Below are 14,774 nucleotides of genomic sequence, written 5' to 3' on the forward strand. Positions count from 1 at the left end.
CGTATACTACAATAATAGCATATATTATTTTTACCAAACTGATACAAATATCTTCACCCGTTGGTCCCGTTTCGCACCCGCTAAGTTTTTTACCATTAAGTTTACGTTTTTCTAACACTACAAAGTCCGATTTATTGTCCTACTCAGTTTCATGGCAAACCGACTTCAAACACTTAGCGTTCTAATAAAAAAACGTACCTTTTTGGTTCAGGTTCGAGTCTAGTTGTAGATCTGGACGTGTTTCTTTCTTGTCTACAGAAATCAACTGCAAATCTCCCTCTTTCTTGCTCGGATCTGGATCCGGGATGAAGGAGAGTGTTTGTGAGTGTTTTTGAGTGTGTGGAGGCAAATGTGGAAATGAGGGTTCAGGGTTTTAAGGTGGTTTAAGGGTGTTTGAATACCCCTAAGCCGACCTAAGGCCCATCACCATCCCTTATTCCATCTTTTATTATTCCAGCCCACACTTTATTATTATTATTATTTAAATAATAACACACTATTTAGTAAATAAAATTCTTTTATTTATTATTATTAAAAGTAGGATGTTACATTTTACGATCAGGAAGATTGTCATGAAACCGTTTGTTTTTTATTAGATAATTAAGTTGCTGTTGTTCTACACGTGTGTGCAGCCTTAGGGTTTTCTTTGTATACGTCTTCATCCTTTTGCTCGAGTCTTCTTTTTTTGTTGATGCGTATTAGATGTGTCGTTAGTCATCGTATTAAAAATATTTAATTGTTAATTAAATTATTTAAATATGGTAATTTATTAATATTATTTTTTTGTCACTTTTTAAATATTGTATATTTTAAATTCTTACCATTAATAATGTATATTTATATCCAAAGGGAAATTACTTAAAATTATGTAGATAATTTTGCTAAATAAAATATCATATACATTCAATAATTTTTACATTAAATTAACTTTTTTCTAACTTTCAAAGATTTGAACATGATGTTGTTATGATCTGCTCGTTCATAAACAATTATATATAGGAAATTATCAAATTAACCAAACTCCTGGTAAATATATCACTTAATAGTTTCATTATATGCATAATAAAAAATGTTAAGAGTATATATGAAAGTATGTATCTAATTTCTTCATTGAAGTTCTTGAGAAAAATGGAAGATGAAAGGTAGGGAGGAAGATGATGATCGATATACAAAGAGAGGGAAAGTAGATAGGGTGAGTTGGTAAGTAGGATTGATATGTGTAGTGTGGAGTATGTTTGGTGGCTTGAATAACATTTTTCAAGAATCCATAGCAATCATTAGATTGCATGGATGGTGATTGGTTAACACAAGAGAAAGAGGGTGGGAATCGGATGGGAATGCGAGGAAAAGGAAAGGTTTTTTGGTATTTAAACAATGATCTAGCATTTCCATTTTAACTTATGCTGATCATTCACTAATCAAACGAGTTTCGCTTTCAATATTTTTTGTCAGACTTTATCCAATTTTAGTCCTGATGCAATGAGCCTAAGAACATAATTTTTGGTGATATTGGGTTTCGGGTCAATACAATGTCTGTTACCGGCTCTTATGTCCATTAATTTTATTAATAATAAAAATTTTCGGGTCAATCCCGACTATTTTGGACTTTTCAACTTCCCGGGGTATCTCCAGTGTCCGTTATGCGACAAATTTAAACCTTTTGAATTTAATTAAATATAACACACATATTTTTGAAGACTTTGGAATACAATATTATTTTTTCATTTATTATGATATTTTATTCAGATAAGCATTGTTACATTAACTGCGGTTTAAGGCTAATTTTTTCGGGGTTTAGGAAGTGATATTGGTGTCAGTCTGTCGAAAAAAGGTGAGGTATTTATGCTTCATTCGCTCCTGATGTTCCCACGTGAACACGGGACCAAGCCTTGAATTCCATCCAACTTTGACCAACTTTATTCGATTCCGCCTTAGCTTTTGAATCTTCCAACCCGTTACCTCTGCGGGTTCTTCTATAAATCGAAGTTTATATCGTCTACGCGAATATCTTCAACAAGGGCAATCAAGGATTCGTCGGAAAGGCATTTCTTCAGGTTAGACACGGGGAACACATCGTGTATCCCGCTAAGCTCTTCAGGTAATTCAAATCAGTAAGCGACAGATGCAACCCGTTCAGTAACCGGGAATGGTCCAACATAACAAGGACTTAACTTGCCTTTTTTTTCCAAATCAGACGACTCCTTTCCAGGGTGAGACTTTCAACAAAACTTGGTCTCCTTCTTGGAACTCCAATGGCCTTCTACGATTGTCAGCGTAATTCTTTTGTCGATCGGCTGCAGCTTTTAACATGTCTATGCACGAGACAACATCCATTCAATATACTTATATTTCCAAATTTTGTCCTATAGACCCCGGTCCCAGTGACCTAGCGTTGGATTTACTCATAAACACAGTTCTAAATATCAGAGTGAATTAAAACGTTTTGCGGAAACATAAAAGTCAACCACTCCTTACATAACTTAAATTTAAACAAATATTAAAGCATGTCTTCACATTCAATACATCACATAATATCGTAACTTACATTATTCATATGCCAGTTTTATTCTTATAACATGTGCCCCTCTTCAAGCCAGCTGTTTTATTCTACTCACTTGGTACGCTAAGTGAGTTCTAGTTAATCAGGTAACATATATTACATTTACATATATATATATATATATATATATATATATATATATATATATGTATGTATCTGAAGACAAGATTGTATACTTAACTTACCTATCATTCATTCACACATACATTCTTACATTACTTTCATACTTTCATATTTGATTTAAAATAACCATGTAAGAACAAATGGTAAAAATGACGTAGATGCTTAGTTAAGGCGCATCAAAATTTTAATTTAAGAGTGCTACCATGAGTTTAAACAGTTGGAAACAACACCTTCCAACGACTATGCATGCATACTCTCAAACCGATCGGGTGCACGCACTTATACCAATCTTAATACTTGCCTTTGTTCTTGCTTTATATTACTAATACGTACATAATCATTTCTACGTTTTAAAGACCATTTCACCATACTTCCTCGAGTATTATTAGGATCCGGTTCCCTTTCAGCCTCGAATATTATTAGGTTCTGGTTCCCTTCTGCCTCGGATATCATTAGGGTCCGGTTCCCTTCTGCCTCAAATATTATTAGGGTCTGGTTCCCTTATGCATCGGATAACCGTACAACCATACATCTTCCTCGAAGAGTCCGGTTCCCTTATGCGTCGGATAACCATACAACCATACAATAGATATACATATATTCATACACGTTTACTTGTATACACATAACTCTTTATACATTCATTCATTATCTCAATATCATTCAGTACAATAATATAGTATACACTTACCACTTAAGTAAGTGTATTAACTAATCACATCGAGCATGCACACAGCCCTGAACATAACAAGGAAGTGGGCTAGAAACTCACCTGAATCATGTTCCTCTCGGATTTAATTGTAACAACTCTCCTTAGTTGTGCATGGCTAACTGTGTAACAATTTTAAGTATCAACTAACTACTCCTAACTAGATCATATTTTTAAGTAAGTGAAAACCCTAACGAACGGGGGTCCGGAGGCAGCGCCCCTAGAAGGAAGGTTCTAGGGGCGACAACCCCTAGCAGGGTTCAAGGGGCAGAGCCCCTGGCTGGGGTTAAGCTGACCAGGTCAGCTTGGAAGTTTTTATATTTTCATTAATAAGCCTTTACTAAAAATTTGGTTATTTAACTTAACTAAATAATAACACATCATTAAGTAAACAATATTCTTTTATTTATCGTTATTAAAAGTAGAATGTTACAAGTTCCCACTTTATCATGTCTATGTCATTCTTAAATAATCCAAGTTTCACCTTTTCAATATTCAATACATGTGACTTATGAATCTAGCATAACTACGTAATCATTTATCCAAGATTCTTTCATGAGCATGAAACATTTATTCACAATCATCATATGTTCATCAATCAAGTTTGCATGCATTTTTACTCAAGTGTCATTCTCCAATTATATATATAAGTCACTCAACATTATTAAACCAAACTATAGGTTTCCAAGTTTTTAACAAATAAAGTTGCTATTTCTAGCATATCATCTTAGTGTTAATATATTTTTTTTCAATCAAAGGTAATTGAGCCATTTCAATAACATCTATAACTATAATATTGAGTTCTAACATGGACCTAGTTAATATCAATAAGTTTCAAGTATGCCCATGTTCATGTGCAAAACTAAACCATCATTTCATCAAAGTATACCAATGGGACTATTTATTCATTAAAACCACACTATTGTCAATTAAAACCTTTCTAGCATAAACCTATTTTATTAAGACGTCAAGTTTCAACAAAATCATCACATGCATAACCCAATCATGACAATATCACCTACAATAATCATCAAGGAGCAAAGTACCCAATTTTTTACCCTATTTTCTCTCTCTCTCATTTCTCTTTCTTAAACATCCAAAACCCAACTACAAGTTCTATTTAATATTTCATTCTCTCATTTAATACTAACATCATCAAGATTCAATCAAATGCATGTTTAATGTCCAATAATAAATCTTTATCCATATCTTTCTCTATATGCATGCATGTATTGTACTTTTCAAGAACCAAAACTAAGCATAATAATCATAGATTCATGTCTGTGTATGCATGCATGTGGGTTTTGGGTTCCACACACACTCACACACACCAGCGGCTCCATATACATACACACGAAGCCAACTTTTCATTTCACCATATTTACAATCTAGCTTGGATTTTACAATGTGTGAAACATTTAAGCAACAAAACTTATAAAATCAAAGTTTAACAAGTATTTTACCTTAGTTTTTGGGTGAGATAATAAAGAAAAAGACAAGATGAATCTTGAGCTTCCTAAACCCTTAATAAGCTTCCAAGTTTTCTTATGATTCTTGTTCAACCCTTAGAGCTATTTTAAACCTTGGAGAGATGAGATGAGATGAGATGAGAATGATAATGAAAATGTAAGGTGAAGTAGGGGTGGGGTGGGTTGTCGTCAGGTTTATGATGGTGGTAGTATGGTTGGGTTTTTTTGGTATTTGTTTTATTGCTTAAGGATAAGTGGTGGTGTTATTATATTTTAACGAGCTCCATGGATGATTTCTTGGTTGAGGTTCTTGAGAAAAATGGAAGATGAAAGGTAGGGAGGAAGATGATGATCGATATACAGGGAGAGGGAAAGTGTAGATAGGGTGAGTTGGTAAGTAGGATAGATATGTGCACCGTGGAGAATGTTTGGTGGCTTGAATAACATCTTCCAAGAATCCATAGCAATCATTAGATTGCATGGATGGTTATTGGTCAACATAAGAGAAAAAGGGTGGGGATCGGCTGGACATGTGGGGAAAAGGAAATGTTGGGTGGTATTAAACTATGATCTAGCATTTCCGTTTTAATGTATTTTTATCATTCACTAATCAAACGAGTTCCGTTTTCAATAATTTTTGTCAGACTTTATCCGATTTTAGATTCCTAGCGCCTTGAGTCGAAGAACAAAAGTTTTGGTGATACCGGGTTTCGGGTCCATATAGTGTCCGCTACCGGCTCTTAACTGCAAACTTATTGATTTTCGCCCAACGAAAATTCAAAAGATAAATTTATCACTTATGTCCACTATTTTTATTAATAATAAAATTTTTCGGGTCGGTCCCAACTATTTTGGATTTTTCAACTTCCCGGGGTATCGCTAATGTTCATTACGCGCAGTGTCTATTACGAGACAAATTTAAATTTAGAATATAATTAAATATAACACACATATTTTTGAAGACTTTAGAATATAACATTATTATTTTATTTATTACAATATTTTATTTCGAAAAGCACTGCTACATTAACCACGGCTTAAGGCTAATTTTTCTGGGGTTTCACAGATCGAACAATACCCGGTTGTCCCGTTTCATTCAAAATAACTTGTTTAGGATCAAGTTTATGTTTTTCTTACATTATACAACCCGATTTTCCCTAATATCAAATCCAATGGCAAACCAACCTAAAAAACCTAACCATTACAACAAGAACGTACTTTTTTTTTGTTTTTGGTTCGAGTCTAGATGTAGATTTGGATGTGTTTCTTGTTGTTTGATGATGCTTGAATCATGAAATCCTCCTCTCCTTAGCCCAGATCTGAATCGGATTGTAGGGGAATGTTTTAGGGTTTGAGTGTGTGTAGGGAGGCTGGTGATGGAATGAGGGAAATACTAGTGAGTACATTTTGGCTACAAGGATAAACCCTAATTTACAAACCGTAGTTTTACGAGGATAAGCCCTAATTTATACAAATCGTAGTTTTACAAGGATAAACTATGACAAACTGAAAATTTTTTCCCTTCTTCAGACACCCATCGCGACTTGACTCAAATTTTCGGGACGAAAATTCTTTCAACATGGGAATGATGTGAAACTCGTCAATTTCAGGTTAACTCGGTTAATCCGAACTCCGTTAATTCAAACTTAAGATCACACGAACTGTAATGCATATCTCATTACATTTAAACTAGGGTTTAGATGACGCTTGACAATCACTACACAAGTAGTCTTTCGGAATTTCACTGAAACACACACGAGTCGACTCAAACCGTTGGTGAACAAACAATAAATATCATGAACAAGTATTCGATAACTATGTGTTAAGTTATGTGTTACTTGATATTTACGTGTATGAAATTAATTATGAATGGTATTAACTAAGTTGTGCTAGAAATCGAGTAACTAGAAGTGCAAGGGGGTAAAGTGTAACATGTATTATATTTAATTAATATATAAACAACATATTATTATCACAAAACCCTAACACTCCCTCTCTCCCTCTCTCCCTCCTCTCACTCGACGGCAGCCTCCCTTCCCCCTCCCCTTAACCGATTTTGCACACACACATACATACAAGGTGATTACAAGTGGTTTTGAAGGTCCAAGAAGCTAACTAGGTAATATAAACACCATATCTAATCCATTCTATCATTTAATTGTATGATTAAACCTGTAATCATAAACCCTAAGTGTTAAGTATGTTTTTTGTTGATGAATTAGGGTTACATGCATGATTGTTAGTTCACAGATTAATTATTTGTTGAGTTTTGATGAAAACTGCTGCTGGACAGATTATTGAATTCGTGTTTGGACGAATGTAACTCGATGTTAATTTCATGTTTGGATGTGATTGTTGATTCTACAATATACTAGGTCGAGTCTAGTTTCTGAAAAGTCCGAGTTTGTAATTTTTGGACGTATAAAAGTCTGTTTTTATTATTTTACAAAACTGTTGTGCAAGGCTGATTTGGGAGACCTGCTGTTAGGCTGTTTTGCGACTAAGATATCTCATAAACTACAAGACCAAATGGGTTGGTTCCACTTCTGTAAGAAAATAAATTGAGTTAGGAACCTAACTCAATTGGTCTTGCATTAATTGGAGTTGTCATTTAACGGGAATAACAAATAACATTCTTCTACACATGATAATGATTGCTGTGTGTTTACTATGATGTTTTGATCATTGTGATAAAACCGTATACGATAAAAATATAATAAAAATATTTCTAGAAACCTAACTCACGTGTGCTTCTGTGATGATTTTTGGTGATTTATTTGACATGTTAATATTTATTAATAAGAGTAATCTTGTCGAGTGAAAATCTACCTGGATAATTTAGCTGCTGTATTTCTTGAATTGTCATGAAAAGTGCATAACCGATCGATGTTTGCTATGTTTTGACCAAATTGCCCTTGTGGGGGATAATTGCTAGTAATGTACAATGTTAATACTTGACACTTAAGTAGTTGTTCACACATGTAACATATCACCAACGTGTTTGTCGAGTCGCACTTATTTCACAAACGAAACACGAAACGCATCTCATGCATAAGTTGTATGTGTCGAGTCTAGGGACTCACTCGTAGTTTAAACACTTAGAAAATATCGTTTTGTTTTTAGAACACTAGTGAGGATTTTCTGTGACGCACATCTTTTCTCGGATCTTTTTGGTTATCTTCGCAAACAGTGAGTTTCACGTCCCCTTTTTACTCTCTTTAAACGCTTTTATTTGGGGGAGATAACATACTCCAACGCTGTAGTTTTTTTTTAGTTTTTAGATATCATTTGTAAGGTTAAGTGGCAAACAAACCAACCAAAGTCCTTCATAACATCGAACCGGTTAATATTTGGATAATAGCGAGTCACTGTTGAGTAGTACTACTGGGTTTGACAAACCCCACCCAACTCTAAACTCGACTGTAGGTCGAGTGGGTGTAATCTTGGCTAACACATTACCATGGTCGTGGTTGACATGGTGGCAAGGCAATTGATAAACAGTCAGCTTTGGTCGAACACTTAGTAATACATGATTGATAGGTTAGCTATCTATTGATATATAATTGACTTAACACTATCTGGAAACGCAAACGCAAACGCAACACTTTATTTATATAAACCTGTGAACTCACCAACCCTGTGTTGACACTTTTAGTATGTTATTCTCAGGTAGCCGAGGCGGGCGCGCGGTATAGGAACATGCATTCGCTAAACACCATCGCTTTGAAAACTTCTTTTAATTTTTATCTTAATAACTTGGGTTTTTAAGTCGTCCTGTGTGGCGCAAACTTTTTGGTTTACAATTTACGCTTCCGCATTTTATTTAAGACTTAATGTCTTGTTGGTTTGAAAACTTTAAACATGGTGTTTGATTATAACTAATGATTCCGATCATGTTAGTTCACACCCTCTGACGGTAAAACTCCGTTAGTGGATTTTGAGGGTGTGACATAAACCCATATTTATACAAACCGTAGTTTTACAAGGATAAACCCTAATTTACAAAAAAAAATTACATATATTTCTTTATTCTGGTCAAAAACCACTTATTTAAGATGGAGTGCCATATAGCACTGTTTCTATTTCTTCACAACAAGTCACCTAAAGCATGTTTAAAAATATTTGATCAGTGGGAAATACTAATGAGTACATTCATTTGAAAATAAGACAGATATTTACAGTACAACATTAAGATGATTTTACATTTGCTTGCTTAAAAATTGCCGAATGTACTTTTCACTCGACCGTATATGTGACTATGGTCATACTACTTATTGGTTAACTCTTTGTCCACTAAGTAATGATATACATAATTAATATATATAAACCTCACAATACCAGTAGTAACCATCCCATAAGTTTACAAAGACTTAATCGTTGTAATGTAATGAAAACAGTTTTGGAAACATTTTAAAAACATTTGGACTTTTATACTATGTTATGAGTTAAACATGTTTAAAAGCCTCAACGACAGTGTTGAAAACCGGTTATCTCACGCACATGTGAATTGTACAAAAACTTGAATGTCTCATCTTGCAAATTTACAAATTACGAGCTTCCTGATGTAAGCACCTAATTTAATACAGTGTAGTACATATTAGTATAAACTAAAAAGTTTTGATGATAATCACGAGATTGAAAACCTTACACAATGACACAAAGTCTTATCTTGTTCAGGCAGAAATTTGGATTCATATATCAAAGTCTCGATCAATCGGACTAGGTATCGTTGCAGCTACTAGTGGTATTATACCAACACTATTATATAAGAAAACAAGAGGGAATGATTTGGAATAAGCGGCAGAACAAGCATGAGCTCCCCTTTTATAGCTTATTTTGAAGTTAGTCATGTATCGCAACAGCCTCAAAGGAAGATCCTCGCATAGCGCTATGGCCTTATAGGCTTGCCGATTAGCACTAGCCCGGGCCGTGCGTGTGCAGACCGGGTGCTCTGCACTCTTGCTAAGGCCACCAAGTGTGTCTTGTCATACAAAAATATCATCTTGTGAGCCACATTATAAGGAGCTCACAATTTATCCTTTTATCAATTTGGAACAAGACATTTTTCATTTCATCAATGTGGGACAAATCCATTTTTCCATAATTCACATTCTCAATCACACATTTGGGATGGTTACCATTAGAACCCAAGAACTCTCATTAAGAAGTAAAAACCACTACTAAGAGCATTCACATTCAATACATAAAAAATTGTGAGTGAAGGTTTTATAATGTAGTAATTGGTTTAGGGTGTTGTGAGTGAAGAAGTCAGACATGTAGTGATGTTTCTGTATATTTGAAAAGCACATGTTAATACCCTATAATTTTTTAATATATTTTAAAAATGATTGTGAGTGAAAGGAAGAGAAATAGTAATGATAAAGGTATAAAAAATATTATTTAGTTGAAATGAGAGAGAAAATGTAGTGATTTTTAGTGTAATTTTGAATTTAGAGATAGATGATTGAATTTGAATGCTCTAAATGAGCTAGCTGTGGTCCCCACATTGATAACACTAGGTCAAAACGAATGAACTAAAAGGGCTGAATTACCCCTGGTGTGCTGGTGTGCAGAGCACGTGAGTCCATTAACACCTAAAATAAACCTGTTAAGTTATTACATCTTATAAAAGTAAACAATGCAATTAGCGACAAAACCAGTAATTTTATCAAACCACGTAGACGAACCCTCTGTGTAATTAATTATTTTTTATCAATATTATAAAGTAAAGCATTAATTATAATTGATATATAAGTAAAATTAATTTAAAATAAAAGTTTCCTAAGCAAAGATGTTACAAAGACAAATTTTTACCGTTTTAAACAAAAAGTTGTCTTTATTCATTCACCTCCAAACTTATTTTTTATTATAAAATAATCAAATTATCAGTATAATAATACTGTAATTATTGTCATATTAATACATTAATGTATTCATAAAACCAATCTAATCTAACAACTCATTTGTAGCCTTAAGCCCATAACTTTAATCATATCATATGCACAATCCAGTGATGTATGCCTTGCAAACAGACAAACACTATATCATTCATTTCAATCATTGAGACCACAAAAGGTTACATTGTTTTCAACTTCGAATTTATGATCATACGCTATACGTACTCTGCGTTTTCATGCTTTATATAACTTTCTTTAAGAACCAAGCGCATATTGTTATTTAGTTCGCGCCCACACGCTTATAACTTTTAAAAACTGTTGCTAGTTAGAGACCGAGTATGCATTTGATTAATGACACCAAGATTCAAGTCATTAAACACAATTAAGGAGTATGGTGTACGAGTGGCTTGACATCTCCACTTCTCATAAAAGTCAAGAATTGACCCGGTAACTCTTCCGATAGAGCCTGCACCATTGATCTCTCTCCATCTACACAATGTTCATAAAACACTTTGGGTTCAGTGTTTTTATATATATATAGATAATTAGAGTGCTAAATATAACAACTTGAGCTAATTACTACAACATTATTTCATTTATTCAAACCGTATATATGGTTGCATGACTTGAAATGTACAGTTTCAACTCGTTTTAACCCATTTGGCACGTGTCCTTTATAACTGAACTATTTTATATTCCCATTTGACCCGTTAGGAGATATAAATAACTAAAATATAGAGAACTGTGCAGAATTTAATTTGTACGTGACTTACGCTGTACGTCACGCATAGGAACAAACTGAGCATTATCTCGAGTAGCTATTCTTCCCGTTGAGCTCTTCAAACGTGGTCCCGTGTCAGCATCCAAAATCTGTTACCAGTTATTATTAGGGTTGCAAATCGCACGTTAATGAGCCTAACTTTAGGTGATATGACTTTTAACCATTTACCTCCATTTGTTTAAAATCATCATTACCAACTCCAACAATCAGAATCGAGAGGGGTAAATCCGAGGCCCTCACAAGTGCATTTATAGTCTCTTGAAGATCTGTAACAACTCCATCCTGATAAAATAAGATGATGAATTATTATACATTTTAAAGAAATAAAAACGAGTAACACGTATGTACAATTGTTTTGTACTTTTGTAACATGTTTACCGTTATGATTAGCAAGATAAAGTATTTGGTGGGATTGGTTGAGAGGGATTGAGCAGCTATTTCCGCAGCGTGGTTGACTACTTGACCAAATAAAGTGGGCCCGTGAAGAGAGACAGTATGCAGCGCGTTTCTATAAGCATCCATTATCCCTTGTACTCCTTCAACCTGCATTATAATGTCGGTAAATAAACAGTACAGGTGGAAAAACGGGCGGGTTGGCTAACTGGTCAAAATAGTTTTACCTCAAAGTTACCAGCATTTCCGTTCAGATTGAAACAATGAGATACAGAGCCATTGTATAATTTTCCACCAAAACCCCAAGCAGGAAAGCGTTTATCATAATCATAAACTTGTAACACTTCCCCAACCTCCATAATAGCCTGTAATCACAAAAATATATTACCAAATAAATAGACATTTAAGCACTTTATCATAATAGAAAAAAGTGGTAAACCAGCTAGCTAATTAACCTGCTGATATGCATTTAAGCGACCCGAATAGTCAATGTAATGCAATGAATTAGGGCTTCGAGGATCACCATTAGAAGCTGCGAAATTAATCATTAGTAGATATCACATAATTTTAGCATATTTAATGAAAGCACACTTGCCTGTAAAATCAACTGCAACCATGAAGTTGAGTTCAAACCCACTAGAAATATAATCAAGAAAACTATACAACTCCCTTTCTTCATATCCGTCCACAAAAAGTTTACCCTTCAGAACCTATATAACATGTAAACATAAGACGCGACTGTTTCGTAGTTAATAGCAATAATTTACCCTTCATTAATTACAAAGTATATTATTTATCATTCAATTTTCAAATAAAACTGCACAAGTGCTAAGTAACACTTTGGAAATTGTATTAAAACAAATAAACACAATTCACCTTCTCGTGGTCTTTGTGACGAGAAGAGGGCAAGACAAAATTTGCACCTGCATTTGTTTTGTGAAGATTTTCCAGGCCTTGAATTGATGTATGCAGCTTACTGTAATAAGAAAATTATTCACCTATAATTAGTTAGGTAAGCATGAGAATTGGATGCAGCCATTTCAACCCATTATTTACGAGTTTGACCATTTGCGTATTGAAGTCAAAACATATGTGAGACAACTTTGCACAAAATAACGAAAAATATACCCGATAAGTGTGTGGTTGCCATTGGTATTGAAGTCAAAACACTCTACAACTAAAGGGTTTTCCTGAAAAAATAAATGTAATTTGGTAGAACATAAAAGAAGAGAATCATACATAGAGAATAAAACCAGTCAACCTCACCTTGGTCACATATTGCTGTGTATGTATACATAGTGGCTTCCATACAGGGTCCAAACTATTGTTAACTACTTCTGTCTTGCAAATTGGAATAGGACTTCCAATCTCAACCACCCTAGAGATTCTTAAGAATGGGTCCTAAATAAGTAAAAATTAAAAATTAAATATTGAAAAGTTTGTTAATAGGTGTTTAGTGAGAGTAATTACACTTTTAGAGAACTTATCCTTGTTATCCAAGTTTGAACATCTGAGCCTTGTCTCAATAGCCATTTTGGAAGCAACGGTTTCCTCTGCATGAACGGTTATTGAACCCATATTTCCAACAGCATGCCCGTTTCCACCATCGAGTTTTAGAGTCATACTTCGGCTTCGGTGAGTCATGATCTGCCAGTTTTGGATGAACAGGAATCAGCTTTGATTCCGGTCAATTCGGGTCGTTGAAATTATAGTTGCAGCATCGAAAGTATTAAACTAAGGCACAAGAATTAAATGTTGCCAATGTCTCCTAAGTTGTCTTATTTCCACAAAACAGATTATTATCTAAAGAATGTGTTAGGGGTTTTCTGACTATCTATAGCATTCAAATAAATTTTAACACTCTGTCCATTTTGACCCGTTTAAATATGTTGTTTCACCTTATGAAACCCAAAATTTAACAAAAGAAAAACTTGTTTAAAAGTTTGACGATGACGGGAATCCTAGAACTGCAAGTAAACTTACCTCTGACAAAACACAGTTAGCTTCACCAACATAATCTTGGACTTTTACGTCCAGCATCTGTGCAACATATACAGATTAAAGATAAATTATATATGACATAAAAAGATCGAACAACTTTGACATTTTAACCTTTGTTGGCTTATTATGATACTTTGTATCCACATCATACACCCGGAAACTGAAACAGACACGTAGATGCGCCGATAACTTATTAAATATTTAATGGTGTCATACCTAATAGTATGAACAACTAAACAAACTAGCAGTATGCTTACACCAGTGGCTGAACAAATTCAAAGTGAAATGCAACATTGATCTTCTGAATCCACACAGGATTCAAGGTGTTGATGATCACCTCCGTGCGACCAAGTTCCTCAAGATTTCCATTTTTCTTCTTGGCATATACAACTACCATAGGGTCGCTCTACAATTAAGAAAAAGCATAACGTCAACATATTCTTAGCTTTGTTAAATTGCAAAGCAGACAACAAGAAAATATGTGAAGCATGCATAAAACAAATTGATAAAGAAAACATTAAAACAATAAGGAGAATACAAAAATAAGATCTATTTGAAGAGTACCTTTGACATGACGTCAAGATCACGTAATCCTGAAGCTGAAAAAGATAACTGCGATTTCATTATCAATTAAGGAGTCAGTCACATGTGGGAAAGAATTGCTACCAAGAGATAGACACATATATACAACTAGCTACCAGCATATTGAACGATTTTGAATAGAAGGTTGTTGTTTGCATTTGTTATCTAATATCAGCATCAACAAAACACAGAGCAAGATAGAATAGAAATGATAATTGATGTATCTTTGTGTAAAGATTAAACTCTAGAATGCAAAATA

The 14,774-nt window shown here is 34.2% G+C and overlaps 1 protein-coding gene across 1 annotated transcript; it reads right to left on the reverse strand.

The window, feature by feature from the left end:
• Positions 1 to 11,140: 11,140 nt before the first annotated feature.
• LOC143586978 (protein BONZAI 3-like) lies at positions 11,141 to 14,402 on the reverse strand. Its single transcript, XM_077068393.1, has 14 exons — positions 14,191 to 14,402; positions 14,045 to 14,093; positions 13,916 to 13,972; positions 13,403 to 13,579; positions 13,199 to 13,333; positions 13,061 to 13,122; positions 12,809 to 12,908; positions 12,528 to 12,642; positions 12,388 to 12,464; positions 12,160 to 12,297; positions 11,918 to 12,082; positions 11,708 to 11,821; positions 11,532 to 11,628; positions 11,141 to 11,247 (listed from the first exon to the last, which is right to left on the reverse strand). Exons 1-14 carry the CDS (start codon positions 14,328 to 14,330, stop codon positions 11,141 to 11,143), a joined length of 1,533 nt encoding a protein of 510 aa, XP_076924508.1. The 5' UTR covers positions 14,331 to 14,402.
• Positions 14,403 to 14,774: the final 372 nt, after the last annotated feature.

This window comes from Bidens hawaiensis, unplaced genomic scaffold (assembly GCF_021521415.1).
Source record: "Bidens hawaiensis isolate Kalapana, Puna unplaced genomic scaffold, B.hawaiensis_p1.1 tig00035075_1, whole genome shotgun sequence".
Classification (NCBI taxonomy): domain Eukaryota; kingdom Viridiplantae; phylum Streptophyta; class Magnoliopsida; order Asterales; family Asteraceae; genus Bidens; species Bidens hawaiensis.